At 46.8% G+C, this 14,065-nt stretch overlaps 1 protein-coding gene across 1 annotated transcript in view; it reads right to left on the bottom strand.

Moving 5' to 3' along the window:
* Positions 1-14,065, bottom strand: part of itgav (integrin, alpha V) — a 34,969-nt gene that overhangs the window by 3,103 nt on the left and 17,801 nt on the right. The window contains exons 7-31 of the mRNA XM_086147701.1: positions 13,387-13,509; positions 12,220-12,264; positions 11,931-11,974; positions 11,723-11,779; positions 9,147-9,199; positions 8,984-9,059; positions 8,768-8,897; positions 7,992-8,089; positions 7,797-7,890; positions 7,644-7,689; positions 7,226-7,333; positions 5,740-5,795; positions 5,509-5,663; positions 5,285-5,422; positions 5,140-5,207; positions 4,910-5,054; positions 4,739-4,831; positions 4,563-4,642; positions 4,085-4,165; positions 3,582-3,687; positions 3,177-3,335; positions 2,869-3,000; positions 2,659-2,772; positions 2,429-2,536; positions 2,229-2,348 (exon numbers count right to left, since the gene is read on the bottom strand). Coding sequence (XP_086003827.1) covers positions 2,229-2,348; positions 2,429-2,536; positions 2,659-2,772; positions 2,869-3,000; positions 3,177-3,335; positions 3,582-3,687; positions 4,085-4,165; positions 4,563-4,642; positions 4,739-4,831; positions 4,910-5,054; positions 5,140-5,207; positions 5,285-5,422; positions 5,509-5,663; positions 5,740-5,795; positions 7,226-7,333; positions 7,644-7,689; positions 7,797-7,890; positions 7,992-8,089; positions 8,768-8,897; positions 8,984-9,059; positions 9,147-9,199; positions 11,723-11,779; positions 11,931-11,974; positions 12,220-12,264; positions 13,387-13,509 — 2,429 coding nt within the window. The remainder of the gene's footprint in view (positions 1-2,228; positions 2,349-2,428; positions 2,537-2,658; positions 2,773-2,868; positions 3,001-3,176; positions 3,336-3,581; positions 3,688-4,084; positions 4,166-4,562; positions 4,643-4,738; positions 4,832-4,909; positions 5,055-5,139; positions 5,208-5,284; positions 5,423-5,508; positions 5,664-5,739; positions 5,796-7,225; positions 7,334-7,643; positions 7,690-7,796; positions 7,891-7,991; positions 8,090-8,767; positions 8,898-8,983; positions 9,060-9,146; positions 9,200-11,722; positions 11,780-11,930; positions 11,975-12,219; positions 12,265-13,386; positions 13,510-14,065) is intronic.

Raw genomic sequence — 14,065 nt, 5'->3', positions numbered from 1 at the left:
CCGTATTTACCGCACTATAAGAATAAAAACAACTTTATTAATCCCGAAGGAAATTGCTATAAGGCACCGAAAGGCCTTTAATTTTCTCAAAAAACGACAGTGCGCCTTATAATCAGGCGCGCCTTATATATGGATCAAGACTGAGCCGCAAGAGGGATATATAACTGCATGAAGCTTGTGTTTTCATTTCCATTTGTGTGTGTGCGTCACCGAAGTAGCAGCGATATAAACAGTGTAAAGACCCCAAAATGGCACCTTTCAAGAGACATGCAGTTTAAACTCGAGGCGATCGGTCACGCAGTAGAACGCGGGAAAAGGGCAGCAGCCAGAGATTCAACATTAGCGAATCAGTGGTGCAGCAGTGGAAGAAGCGACAAGGTGGCCTGCGCCGAGTAAAGACGGCTAAACTAAGTTTCAGAGGGGACAAAGCGAGATGGCTACAGTTGGAGGACAAACTGGAACAGTGGGTTGTTGAACAGAGAGCAAGTAGTAGCGTCACTACAGTCACTATTCCAGTGGTTCTTAACCTGGGTTCGCTCGAACCTCGGGGGTTCGGCGAGTCAGTTTTAGGAGTTCGGCGTCCTAACTGCATGATTTGCAATGCCAAGTTGAGCAATTCTCGTCTGGCGCTGGCAAAACTTTATCTTTGCGGGGAATCTTTTGAGGATGCCGGACATAAAAATGAAGAAAAGGAACTGACATTGTTGCGAAAATGACAGGAGAGAGAGTGGCGCTTGCCAAAGTGGCACTCGCCAAGGTCATTTCTGAACTGGTCCCTCGAAGGAAACAGCAGAAGTCGCACTGATTTGCAGGACGTATTCATTATTATGTTTTGGGTTTTTTTTTTGGATGAAAATCATGTCTTGCTGGTTTTGTTCTTTGAACACAGTGATGTTGATGCACGGTTCATTTTGTGCACCAGTAAAAAAAAAAAAACCATTTTATTTTTCCAATAAAGAAGGGTTCGGTGAATGCGCATATGAAAATGTTGGGGTTCAGTACATCCAACAAGGTTAAGAAACACTGCACTATTCCAATGAAGGCGCTAGCTAGCTAGCTAGCGACATGAACATCGATGAATTTAGAGGCAGTCCTTCTTGGTGCTTTCGTTTTATGAAAAGCTTTAAACTGCGACAAATGGAGTTGGAAATACATTGTTTTCAACGAAGGCGCCGTACGGTACTGTCTTGTGAATGCGCTAACTTGTTTTGGGAGTGAACGGAGTCGTCAGAACGTTGGTTTGTATTCTACTAATAAAGTTTGTCTGACTTATCGGACTGTTTTGTTAGCATTCGGTAGACTGATACCACCAAGGAGCTCCACTGAACGCCACTGGAGGTCTTTCCTACCTGAGGCTATCAGACTTTTTAATTCCTCTTCCCTCAGCCGCAGGGAATCTTCAAACCTTTGTACTTAAGACCTTAAAACACTGATAGGCTTAACCTTGACAATTTATTGTATTTCTTATTCTCCCTCCTTCCTACTATTATCTATTATTGTTATGTTTTTGCTTTTTTTCTTTTGAAACTCTGGCACAACAATTTCCTTCGGGATAAATAAAGTTGTTTTCATCTCATTCCCTTTACATAAACGCAACCCCAGCCACTGCTGTAGCTTCTATTAAACGCGCCTTATAATGCGGTGCGCCTTATATACCGCTCAAAAAAAATAAAGGGAACACTTGAACAACACAATGTAACTCCAAGTCAGTCACACTTGTGTGAAATCATAGTGTCCACTCAGGAAGCAACACAGATTCATTTGGACTTGTTTTAAGGACATTACATCAAAGTTGGATCAGCCTGGAGTTTGTTTTTACACTTTAATTTTGAGTGTGATTCCTAATCCAGACCTCCATGGGTTGATACAATTGATTTCCATGGATCATTTTTGTGTGATTTTGTTGTCAGCACATTCAACTGTGTAAAGAGCAAAGTATTTCATAAGAATATTTCATTCATTTAGATCTAGGATGTGTTTTTTAAGTGTTCCCTTTATTTTTTTGAGCAGTGTATATACATTTTTTATCTATATAGGCCATTCATTGAAGGTGCGCCTTATAATCCAGCGCGCCTTATAGCGCGGAAAATACGATACCCGTCATACACGGACATGCAACCATTCACTCTATCATTCAAACACCATATAAATCAGTGTTTCCCCAACAGGTGAGCGTTTTTTTTTTTTTTTTTTCCTGACACAAATATCGTCCGTCGATCCACGCGTACCTTGTACATGACGAAGATGAGCAGCGCCAGCAGCAGCAGGCCGGCCAGCACGGCGAGCGCCACAACCCAACCCGGGACCGGCTGGGGAGCGTCCGCCACCCAGATGACTGGCAAACTCAGCTACACACACACACACACACACACAAAAGAATTAATAAACACACCGTGTGTGTGTGTGTGTGTGTGTGTGTGTGTCTTACAGTGGTGCTATTGGACGGCAGGTCCAGCGGGAGGTTCTTGTAAGGCATCTCTATGATGCTGAAGGAGGCTTTGGATCGAACCACGTACGAGCGGTTCTGGTTCTCCGACTGCAGTGGAGGCATGACATGGAAAAGTGTGTTGTTTTTTTTTTTTTTTGTTTGTTTTGTCTCTTTTCAGACTTTGTGCGCACGGCGACGGCGCCCCCCGGTGGCCGGTTCCAGGCGCTCACCCGCAGGAAGTTGTTGACGTCCAGTCGGGAGAAGATGAAGATGATGGCGTTCTTTCCCCGCTCCAGGCGGCCCACCTGACACTTCAGCCGCAGGCACGCCGTGGTAGTACAGTCCTACACACACACACACACACACACACATTGAAGATACGTGTTGGATATTCGTGTCCGACGGGAACTAATCATCTCCGATCGTCAATAAATCCGTGCCAGGATCTGCAGATTCTCCTGCTCCTCTCTGGACTCCAGGTCCCTCTTCCGGACGTGGTTTCGGTTCCTTCCCTCGGTCTCCCTCTCCCTGGTCGGGACAATACTGGTGTTGTTCTCTGAGGACAGCGAGGTCTGCAACACACACACACACACACACACACACACACGTTAATTTCCATGTGAAAACATTGGAACTTCTTAAAAGCGACCAGCAGGAGGCGCTAATTCACATGTAAATTCATATCGGGATGGGAGATCACACTGTGTGTGTGTGTGTGTGTGTGTGTGTGTGTGTGTGTGTGTCCCACCGTGACGTTGAGCGGGTTGATCTCCATGTCGGTGGAGCAGTTGATGGGTCCCTCGGTGTTGAAGCTGGTGATGTAGAGCAGCGAGCCGTTTCGGAACTGGTGCGGCCACTCGATCTCCAGCGCCGCCTTGCTGATGGTGCTGGGCCCGTTGTTGAGCAGCTGCACGCCAGCGGCGTTGATAAAAAGGGGGGCGGAGTCAATACGCGATCGATAATCGGATCCATACGACCGGGCGCGGTTTTTATTGTCGCGTCAAACTTTCGCTCGACGACATTTTAACACATCGCTTGCGTGACTGATCCTCATTTCCAACTATACATCTTTGTTTATACACGCTGCATATGTGTGTGTGTGTGTGTGTGTGTGTGTGTGTGTGTGTGTGTGTGTGTGTGTGTGTGCTCACACCTCATAGGTGTGCCGGATTTCGGGCCCGATGTCGTCGCCGACCACGGGAGGGTCTCTGGGTTTCCAGTTGGTGATGGGAAGGAGCACCTGTCCCGGGGACGACTGCCTGGGATGGTCGGCATGGCGATAAAAAGGGCGGCGCATCCCATAATATAAAATCAATCATTAGAATAATAATAATAATAATAAAGATAATGGATAAATAGACCAAAAACTAGTAAAATAAACCCACAGAATTAAAAAGAATTCATGTAACTCTATCCGGCTAATTTCATGGCGCTAATTATAATTAGCGTACATAAATTAATCATGTTATTTATCATCCATTTTATTGCATTATCGATTGATTTATTGATCACACTTTTTTGTACTGTGGTCTAACAATGCAGCTGCGTTTCGGATTTAAATAGAGACGCCTTTTGAATCGGATGAGCCAAAACAAAGCAGGAAATGAGTGGAAAGTGTGTGTGTGTGTGTGTGTGTGTGTGTGTGTGTGTGTTTACCCTTTGATCGACACCCGAGCGAGGACGGCCAGGTTGGTGACGCTGGACACGCGTGGGCTCGTGTTGTTGAACTGATTCGAGCTGAGAGAGAAAAAAAAGACGGCGAGTTTAACGCGCGGGACTTGAACGCATCGCGTGGAAAAAAAAATGGAAGCCCTGAAAAAAAAACAAGCCGTCACATGAAGAAGCAGAAGAAGAAGAAGGAGGAACCACCAGAATGCAACCAGAGGGCGTCTGAAACCGGTCATTAACATAGTTGTCTCCCGCAGACACACACACACACACACACACACACACACACACACACACGGAGTGTGTCGTTGCCGAGTCGTGGCGTTTCATTCGCCAGAACCCGCAAATTTCAGCTCCCACGCGTTTTCTGTTTGGACTTTTCCGGGCGCAAAAAATTAGCGCTCGGCGCTAAACCGGCGCGCCGTCTCCTCCCGTAACCACGGAAACGAGGAGGGCGGAGCTCCACCTGACGATCTGCAGGTCGAACTGTATGGAGGTGTCTTCTTCTGAGAGCTGGTGGACGCTGAACTGCAGCTTGGAGAGCACCTGGAGGGAGGAGGCGGGAGGGGGAGGCGTCAGGCTTGCGGAGCGCGGCGGCCATCTTTACCGCCGTTTCTTAAACCCCGACGGGGGACGACGCACCTTGGTCTTGCCCTTCATGGGGTTCCCCAGGTCACACACCACCATCTTGGTTTGGTTCTCCTTCTTGTAGGCGCAGGAGAGCCTGTGGAGGACCTGCGGGGGAACAGGGTCGGCGTTAGCTAGCGGTGTTAGCTAGCTAGCTAGCTAGCGCGCCCCTTCCGGCGACCTCACCTGGTTGCGTACGACGCCGGTGAAATCGGCCTGCTGGGGCAGGTAGACGTGCAGCTCGGCCTCGTAGGCGCCCTCCCCTTGGTTCTCGGCGTTGATCTCCAGCGTCAGGGCGTTGTCGTCGCCGATGTAGATCTGCTGGCGGTCGCTGCGGGACGTTTTCGGGGGTTCACTGAGAAGTTCTCCGACGGGGAGCGGGAGGAGCCTAAAACCGGACGAGCCTAAACCCTCACCTCTTCACGGACAGCTTCAGGTCGGGTTTGCAGATGTTGTCGTCCCCGCAGTCCAGCAGGATGTGAGCCTGAGAGGCGGGACGAGAAGGTCGGAGTGAGGGAATGGAGAAGAAGAAGATAAATAAGCGTAGAGGTCGGCGACCACCTGTCTGGTGACGTTGGACGGCGACGCCCGGTCCAGGATGGGCTGCAGGCCGGTTCTGTCCGCGGCCAGCTGGTAGTCCAGCCCGTACTCCATGGACACGGAGATGGGGGTGATCTTGTCTCGGAAGTCGTGGTCGTTCTGCGGGGAGGAGAAGGTCGGAGAACCCGGAAAGACGGTCGGTCCAAACATGGAAGAAGAGCCGTGACCTTCACTTCGCCTCTTACCCGGAGGAAGACGTGCTGCTCCTCGCAGGCCGGCGACTTGCCGTTGGACACGGTCATGTTCTTGGTGTACTTGAAGGCGTGGCTGTGCAGGAACATGACGCGCTTGGTGGACTCCTTCTGCTTGAGGCGCTCCAGCATGATCTCCACCTGGAAATCTGAAATAAAAGGGACGTGGAGTGACACTCCGGTAGCGGTAGCGTGGTCGGGCTACCCGGCGGCGTTTACACTCACTGAGTTCTTCCGGGGCCTTGTGTCCGCTGGCCTTCAGGCAGTACTTCACCTTAAAACTGGAGCGCAACAGGAGCAGGAAGTGGAAGTAGAGGAACAGGAAGAGGAAGTAGGGAAACAGGAAGTAGAGGAGCAGGAAGAGGCCAGTCAGCTTCACCCTGCGATACGAGTACTTCGGCTGCAGTACTGGACCGGAGTACAAACGCTGAGCAGGTAAGCGGCCGCTCACCTACCACAGCCCCAAGACTTGTACTCACAGTTCCTCTTTAGCTTTGCAGTCCCAGTACTACTAGTACTACTTTCACTTCAGTACTCCTCGTTTCAGTATTAGCAAAAATGCTATACTATACTCTTTGGCGTATTGACAGAACTGCTACAACGTTACTTTTCTATACATATTGTGGCAAATGCAACACTGTAAATACTTCAATACTCATTAGTGTAGTATTCTTCAGTACACTATTTCAATACTCATTAGTGTAGTACTCTTCTTAATATTGTCTCAATACTCATGAGTGTAGTACTTTTCAGTGTACTACCTCGACACTCATTAGTGTGGTACTCTTCAGTATAGTTTCAATACTCATTTGCGTTGTACTCTTCAGTATATACTTCCAATACTCATTAGTGTAGTATTCGTCAATATACTGTTTCAATATTCATTAGCGTAGTACTCTTCTTAATATCGTCTCAATACTCAGTGTAGTACTCCTCAGTATACCATTTCAACACTCATTAGTGTGGTACTCTTCTTAATACTCATTCGTGTAGTGCTCTTCAGTACACTATTTCAGTACTCAGTGTAGTATTCTTCCATATACTGTTTCAATACTCATTAGTGTAGTACTCTTCAGTATAGTTTCACCCTCATTAGTGTAGTACTCTTCAGTATAGTTTCAATACTCATTTGCTTGGTACTCTTCACTATAGCTTCAATACTCATTAGTGTAGTACTCTTCAGTATAGTTTCACCCTCATTAGTGTAGTACTCTTCAGTATAGTTTCAATACTCATTAGTGTAGTACTCTTCAGTACACTGTTTCAGTACTCATTAGTGTAGTACTCTTCAGTATACTGTTTCAACACTCATAAGTGTAGTACTCTTCAGTACATCATTCTTTACTTTAGCAGGTGCAGTAATTGTAGTACTCGGTCCTCCTCGGCAATACTGCCACGTCGATACTCGTAAGCGTGTTTGCGATTCCATGCAGTATCTGAGTGGCTCTACCACTATCATACTGCTGAGTATGCTTGTAATACTACAGTAATACTACAGTAATACTACAGAAATACTACAGAAATACTACTGCTGCAGTCTGGCACCAGTACTGCCACTATAATATCCATCAGTATAGTCTGTTTAGCGTAAGTAGTACAAATGTACCACTCCAGTCCTTCTCTTGTGTACCAGGACTACCATTTTTCTGTACTCTTCAGTATACTAGTACTAGTACTTCAGTACTTCAGTAGTGGAGTAGTACTCGCTCACCAGGACACCATCGCGTCAGAGCCGGGGAGTTTGCAGTGCTTCTCCTCCGGGTTGATGATCTGGGGCGTGATGTCCAGCGTGGCGTTCACGCTGATCACGGGACGGGCCCTGACACACACACACACACACACACACACACACACACACACACACACACACACACACACACACACACACACACGTCAGCATTGCTGGAGAGGGTTACTTTGTCCTAATGGCAGCTATAAACACAGTGGGTGAAGAGTGAAAGAAGGCGTTGTGGCTCTTTGAAATCAGAGGAGGTCTCCCTCATTATACCCCTCCACCATGAGCGGCGTCGGAAAGGCGCATTCGGCCACAGCAGGGAGCACGTGCACGTCACACACACACACACACACACACACACACACACGCATGTGCGAATTAAGAACTCTGTTACCTGTATAAAACAGCTTTGTCTGCTCCGAACACTCCCACTAATAAATCTGGAGGGCAGAAATGCACATCAGGGCATTTATCCGACACCTACTCCTCTCTTGCATGTGTGTGTGAGTGTGTGTGTGTGTGTGTGTGTGTGTGTGTGTGTGCACACCTGGATACCCGTTGCGGTCTATGTCCGTCTCCCCGGTCATGGAGTACCCGAAGCTAGCAGGCATGTAGCTCGAAGCCCACCTTCCTTGCAGGACCTGAGGATGCACAGGAACCCATTCACTCCTTAAATGTAAACAGTCCGTGAGTGTGTGTGTGTGTGTGTGTGTGTGTGTGTGTTATCTCCAACTGTGTGTACCTGCGAGGGGGACGGGTCGGGCCCCTCGGGGCGGCCATTGTGGATGTAGACCAGGCCGTTGCGGTCCGGGCCTCCGTAGGGGGCGGAGATGGCCACGTCTGAGAAGGAGAGCAGAAGGGGTCAAAGGTCGTCCGGCCGTGGAGGTGAAAGTGGGGAACATGTTTTTGTTTTAAAACGTGAATTAAATAGCTTCGTTTGTAACTCTTGCTCTGCTTTATCCGGTTTCTCCTGAGAAGATACCAAAGAAGATACCTCTGTCGTCGCCACGGTGACGACAAGAGTCGGGTTCACCATCTCATTCACGCGTCTTTTCGACATACCCGCCATTCATACCATCATTTTTGGACTATTGGGCACACCTGAATATAAGCCGCACCTGCTAAATATCAATAAATAAATACGTGTGCATATATAGGCCGCTTATATTCACACGTTTTCTTTTAACTTTTAATAAAATACAAACCGGTAGCATCCGCAAATATGTACCGGAAACGCTTTTTTTTTTTTTTTGGAATCATAAATAACGAAAATAAAAGTCCATCTATTTTCTGTCCCCGCTTCGTCCTACTCTTGGGGGGTCGGAATTTCACGTTCATTTCATCGGCCCGATGTGACGACGCTAAAAGCTTTAGCGGCGAGAAGCTCACCCCCCCACCCCCCAAACAAATCCATAAATTAGCATAGCCGTTTTAAGTCGCAGCGTTCAAAGAAAAAAGAAGCAGCTTATCGTCCGTAAACGACGGTATTCGCCCTCCATGTAGAAACAAAGCCCCCACCTTGGTAGCCGTCCATGTCCAGGTCACCCAGCGCGGCGATGGCAGAGCCGTACCTCGCGTAGACCTCGGTACCTGTGAGCATCTGGGCAGGTTGGAAGGAGAACCCACCTCGACCCAGGTAGACGTACACCTGGAGGGAACCAACACAAGCATACATGGTTGGCCTTCTTGCTTTTGTCCCTTTGGAAGCAGGAGTATCAGGTGTGTGTGTCCTACCTTCCCCACCTCCCTCACTGTGCCCTTGGACCCTCTTTCCATGAAGAGAGGAGCGCCCACCAGCAGATCCATCATTCTGGACCACAAACACGAAACGGGAAGATCTCAGCAACGTCACGTCCGCCAAAAAAAAATGGAGCTCGGACGGTTTTGGTTTGCTTACCCGTCTTTGTTGATGTCTGTGGCGGCCACCGAATGTCCGAAGTAGGCGGCCATCTACGAGACGAGAAGATCCGGAAGATCCGGAAAAGTTACAGAATAGACTGCGCTTGAGGCAGAAGATGGCAGATACATGTTTTTTTTTTTTTTCCAGCTGTAAAGCAGGAAGTCCGGTAACCCAATGACACCAATCACCATGAAGGATCAGCAGCCAATCAGGAGCTTCAAAGTTTTTAACTGCCCGGACTTTTGTCCAACTGGCCCACGTACCCTTTCCCTTGTGGGAGGGCTCAGCAGCACCATGATGACCAAGTGACCAGTGCGCTTGCAGAAAGGCACAATGCTAAGCTAACCATGCTAAGCTAAGTGCTCATTAGATGCCGCAGCTTCTCGAACATTTCAATTGTTGGTACGGCACAGCACTAATTCCGCAGCCTCACCTCTGAGGCACTTGCTGCAATGACGTGTCCGGCAGGAATGCTTTGCGTCATGCTCAGCTGCACTTACATGCAGACTTCGCAGACCTTTGCTCAGCGGGAGGGGAGGTGGATTTTTTTTTTCCTTTTAAAAAAAAAAAAACATTTGATTTTGGACACGGTAACTCTTTGGATACTAGGATGCAGAAGTTCGTGCGTCAGAAAATGTGACCAAGACAGAGCTCCAGAGAGTGAACAGTTGCATGACTCCATATGATGAGTGAATTAGAGGGCCAATAGTTGTATGCCCTTATATGGGGAATGAATGAAAGGGGCAATAGTTGTATGCCCTTATATGGTGAGTGAATGAAAGGGGCAATAGTTGTATGTCCTTCTATGGTGGGTGAATGAGAGGGCCAATAGTTGTATGCCCCTTCATGGTGACCTGTCCAGGATAAGCAGGAAAGATTCAGTTATGAGCATCCGGCCTGGTGATTATTGCTGAGGTACAAATCGAATTTCTCCAAACTCTTTGGCAAAAGAGGGGCACGGATAAGATTTGAAGTACTGCCTTGGAACATGAAGTAGTTCTGGCAGTACTTAATGTCCTCTTATGGGCTCATATGGCCTCATGCGGAAAATGGGCACATTTCATTTATATCTATGGTTAGCGTAACAAAGCTGACAAGCAAAGGTCATTCTGGGCGACATGAGAGGAAACATCGCAACCCCGCCCACTGGACAAATGAGAGATGGCGATGGCAGACACAAATATGGGAGAAAAAGCTGTCAGAAGGGCTCCAGGCAGGCAGAAGAAACAGGAACCAGATTCTGGAAAAAGGAGGCCAGCGTGTTCAGCGGGCGGTTTACAGAGGCCCGACAGGAAGTTACACTATGTCATTAAAACGCTCTCTTCCTCCCTCCAGGAATCTCCACTTGGAGGAGTCTCGCCTTCTCCTTACAACCAAAACACCGATAACTTTGATGAAAACAACCGGCATTTAAGATGTTAACCCGGGCTGTTATTTATGTGCTTACAATCATGTAGCGTTTTCAAGCCTCGTGATTTCAAAGCGCTTTACATTAGATTACCATTGACCCGTTCATAAGTTGTTGGGGGCGGAGCTTCCAAGTGAGGCGGTAACCCGGCAATCGGGGGCAACTTCGGGGTTCAGAGTTTTGCCCGAGGACACTTTGACACGACCGGCCGGGACTCAAACCGCAGGCCGTCAAGACGAAGATAAAGAGCACCCTTAAAAAGACAAGCAAGAATCCACTGAAGGTCCGGGTTGCGATGTTTTCGGACAGGAAACTTCTTAGAGCTTCCCGCCTCCGTTCCATTCCAGGAAGTAGCCTCCTCCTGGGGAACCTTTGTAGCTTCGCATTCCCCACGGGCAGTGAGGGACCACGGTAGCTACCGATGTGACACAAGCATCTACGACGTGCACCTTAAACTGCATGGACTATCAGTTGGTTGAAGGGTTTTTATCTTCTCCCGGCAAGAGTTCCGACAGTGCGAAAGCGGCTAAAATAAGGTCAACCAAGCTTGTTCCCACCCAAGCCTGTCCAGATGACAGCAGTACCTTGCAGCACCTTGCCCTCCCAATCACCATCTATGGTACCGTAAGGAGACCCTGCCTTGGAGTGGACGCCCAGATGGTTCCATGCTCCCTGGTTCCTATGCTGTCACCAAGAAACCGTCCAGTTCCTGAAACTGGACGGTAAAAAGTTCCTACAATGAGAAGGTAAGTCCTCGATACTAAAATCACTGGTTCTCCAGAACGGCGTTGTCTTTTCGCAGCACCCTTTCCTGCTTGTAAAGAGGCTGCCGCACACCTGTGCTTCACCAGGAGGGGAACATGCCCACAAGCACCAGACCGGACCTCCTTGGAACGCCAGCAAGGCCACGGGCACGCAGATGTTGCATCTGGATCATCTTTAACGTGAACATCTGCCCGATGGAGGACTTACGGCTGAGATCATCTCGTATGACGTCTGAGCTTGGGCTTCTGCCTACCGGGCGGAGCAAGAACCTCCACCTTGTCCCATTGGTGACTTCATGAGAAGGTTTCATTTTCACACCCTTGAATCCGACCTCGGACATCTTCTCAAATCACCGGTTCCCCGATGTAGATCCACAAACCGCCCCCCCATCCCTGCTCACCTGAGTTCCAGTGAAGTTGACCATGGACTCCATGTTGTTCCCATTGAAGATGTTCACCTGAAAACATCAAGCGGTGATAAGCTGGACTTCTTCTTGCCCCTTTTTCTTTTACGAAGAACCACTTCCTGCTAACACGTACGCCAACACTCCGACAAACGAGCGCTAGTTTTGTTAGCGCATATGTTTCGCCGATCGTCTCTGCACTTACATAGCCCATCGCCTTCTCCCCCCTGGGAACTCCGGTCACGTAATCTACGGTGGCGAGAGAGCAGAAGATGTAGACAAGCCGTTCCCGACAAAATGACTCACAAAGGGGTAAAAAAAATAAAATCAAATGCCACGGATTTTTGATGAAATACAACCCATATGTCCAGGACAAGAGGCGGAATATTAGCTTCCCCTTTCAAAATAAAAGCCCGGCGTGGAAGGAATTCTGCTGATTTCTGCGGAAAATAATGAAATAGCCCTCGATCGGGAGCGGGGCGTCTCGGCCTTACCTTCGTTTCCGTCTTCGTTGAAATCCCCGACCGCCACCGAGTATCCTGCCCGTCACAGAGAGACACCCGTAAGCTAAACGCCGTTAGCGCCGGCTAAAAACATGACATATATCTAATGCTAGCATGCGAAATATTCCAAATCCAAACAATGTGGAATATTGCACATATTTTGAATATTTTTACGTATTTATTTATTTGACATTTTTTGCTATTTTACAAACAATTCCATTTTAAAAAAAAAAAAAAAAAAAGAAAATAATGCTACAGCAGTTAGCGCCAGCTAAAAACATGAAGTTATCCTAATGCTAAGATGCGAAATATTCCAAATTGTTTGGATTTGGAATATTTCGCATATTTCGAATATTTTTATGTATTTATTTATTTGACATTTTTCAGTATTTTACAAGCAATTCCATTTTTTTTTTAAAAAAAGAAAAGAAAATAATGCTACAGCAGTTAGCGCCGGCTAAAAACATAACATATTTCTAACGCTAGCATGCCAAATATTCCAAATTGTTTGGATTTGGAATATTTCGCATATTTCGAATATTTTTATGTATTTATTTATTTGACATTTTTCGGTATTTTACAAGCAATTCCATTTTTTTTTTAAAAAAGAAAAGAAAATAATGCTACAGCAGTTAGCACCGGCTAAAAACATAACATATTTCTAACGCTAGCATGCCAAATATTCCAAATTGTTTGGATTTGGAATATTTCGCATATTTTGAATATTTTTATGTATTTATTTATTTGACATTTTTTGCTATTTTACAAGCAATTCCATTTTTTTTAAAAAAAAAGAAAAGAAAAGAATGCTACAGCAGTTAGCGCCGACTAAAAACATGACGTACTTCTAACGCTAGCATGCCAAATATTCCAAATTGTTTGGATTTGGAATATTTTGCATATTTTGAATATTTTTATCTATTTATTTATTTGACATTTTTTTGCTATTTTACAAGCAATTAAATTTAAAAAAAAAAAAAGAAAAGAAAATAATGCTACAGCAGGCTGAATAATCTGACTGTTGAGACAAAAAAAAAAGAATTAAATAATTTTTTTGTTTTCTCCTGAAATCACATCATAAATCTATCTTATTTGAAACCCTCTTTTTTTAATTATTTGCAGGAAAAAAAACAAATAAATACCGCTGCCGAGCGTTACCTAGGTAACTGTCGTCGTACAGCGCGCCGGCCGACTTGGTCGCCAGGGTGTTTGAGAGGTTCGTGATGAATTCTCGTTTGTAGCGGGTGAAAATCTCGGCGATGTCGTCGGAGATCAGCTGACCTGGAGGAGAAGAAGGAGGAGCTGCTCAGGTGGTGAAGGAACGATGGAGAAAACCAGAAGGTGTGTGAGAACAAGGTTGGACGTGAGAACCGAACTCGGGAGGAAAAAGTTGGGGAACGTTTGATAGAACGTTCAAAACGGCGAGAACAACGAAAGGAAGGTTGGACATTGAAGGTTTGATAGAACAGTGAACATGGAGGAGAACATTGAGGAACCACAGGGAGCAGAAGAAGAAGACCGAGATTAACAGAAGATGTGGAAGCAGAGGAACGAGATGGAACTGGAGATGAAACGACAACACAAAGGTAGGAAGGAAAGAGAACCTCAATGGAAGCGGATTAAAAGAGAGGAGAACCTGGAAGGAACTAAGGAGAAGCTCAAGGGAATGGAGGAGGACGTCAAGGAATGGAGGAGAACCTCTGGGAACATATGAGAAGCTCAAGGAACTAAGGAGAAGTTTAAGGAACAGTGGAGAACCTCAGGGAATGGAGGAGGACCTCAAGGAACTAAGAAGAAGGTCAAAGAACTAAGGAGAAGGTCCGGAACGAAGGAAAAC

The sequence above is a fragment of the Fistularia commersonii genome, chromosome 6 (assembly GCF_037954325.1).
Source record: "Fistularia commersonii isolate RoL2024-O1a breed Wild chromosome 6, RoL_Fcom_v1.0, whole genome shotgun sequence".
Lineage (NCBI taxonomy): Eukaryota > Metazoa > Chordata > Actinopteri > Syngnathiformes > Fistulariidae > Fistularia > Fistularia commersonii.
The sequence above is the reverse complement of the archived record's forward strand: the minus strand, read 5'-3'. Positions and strand labels throughout refer to the sequence as shown.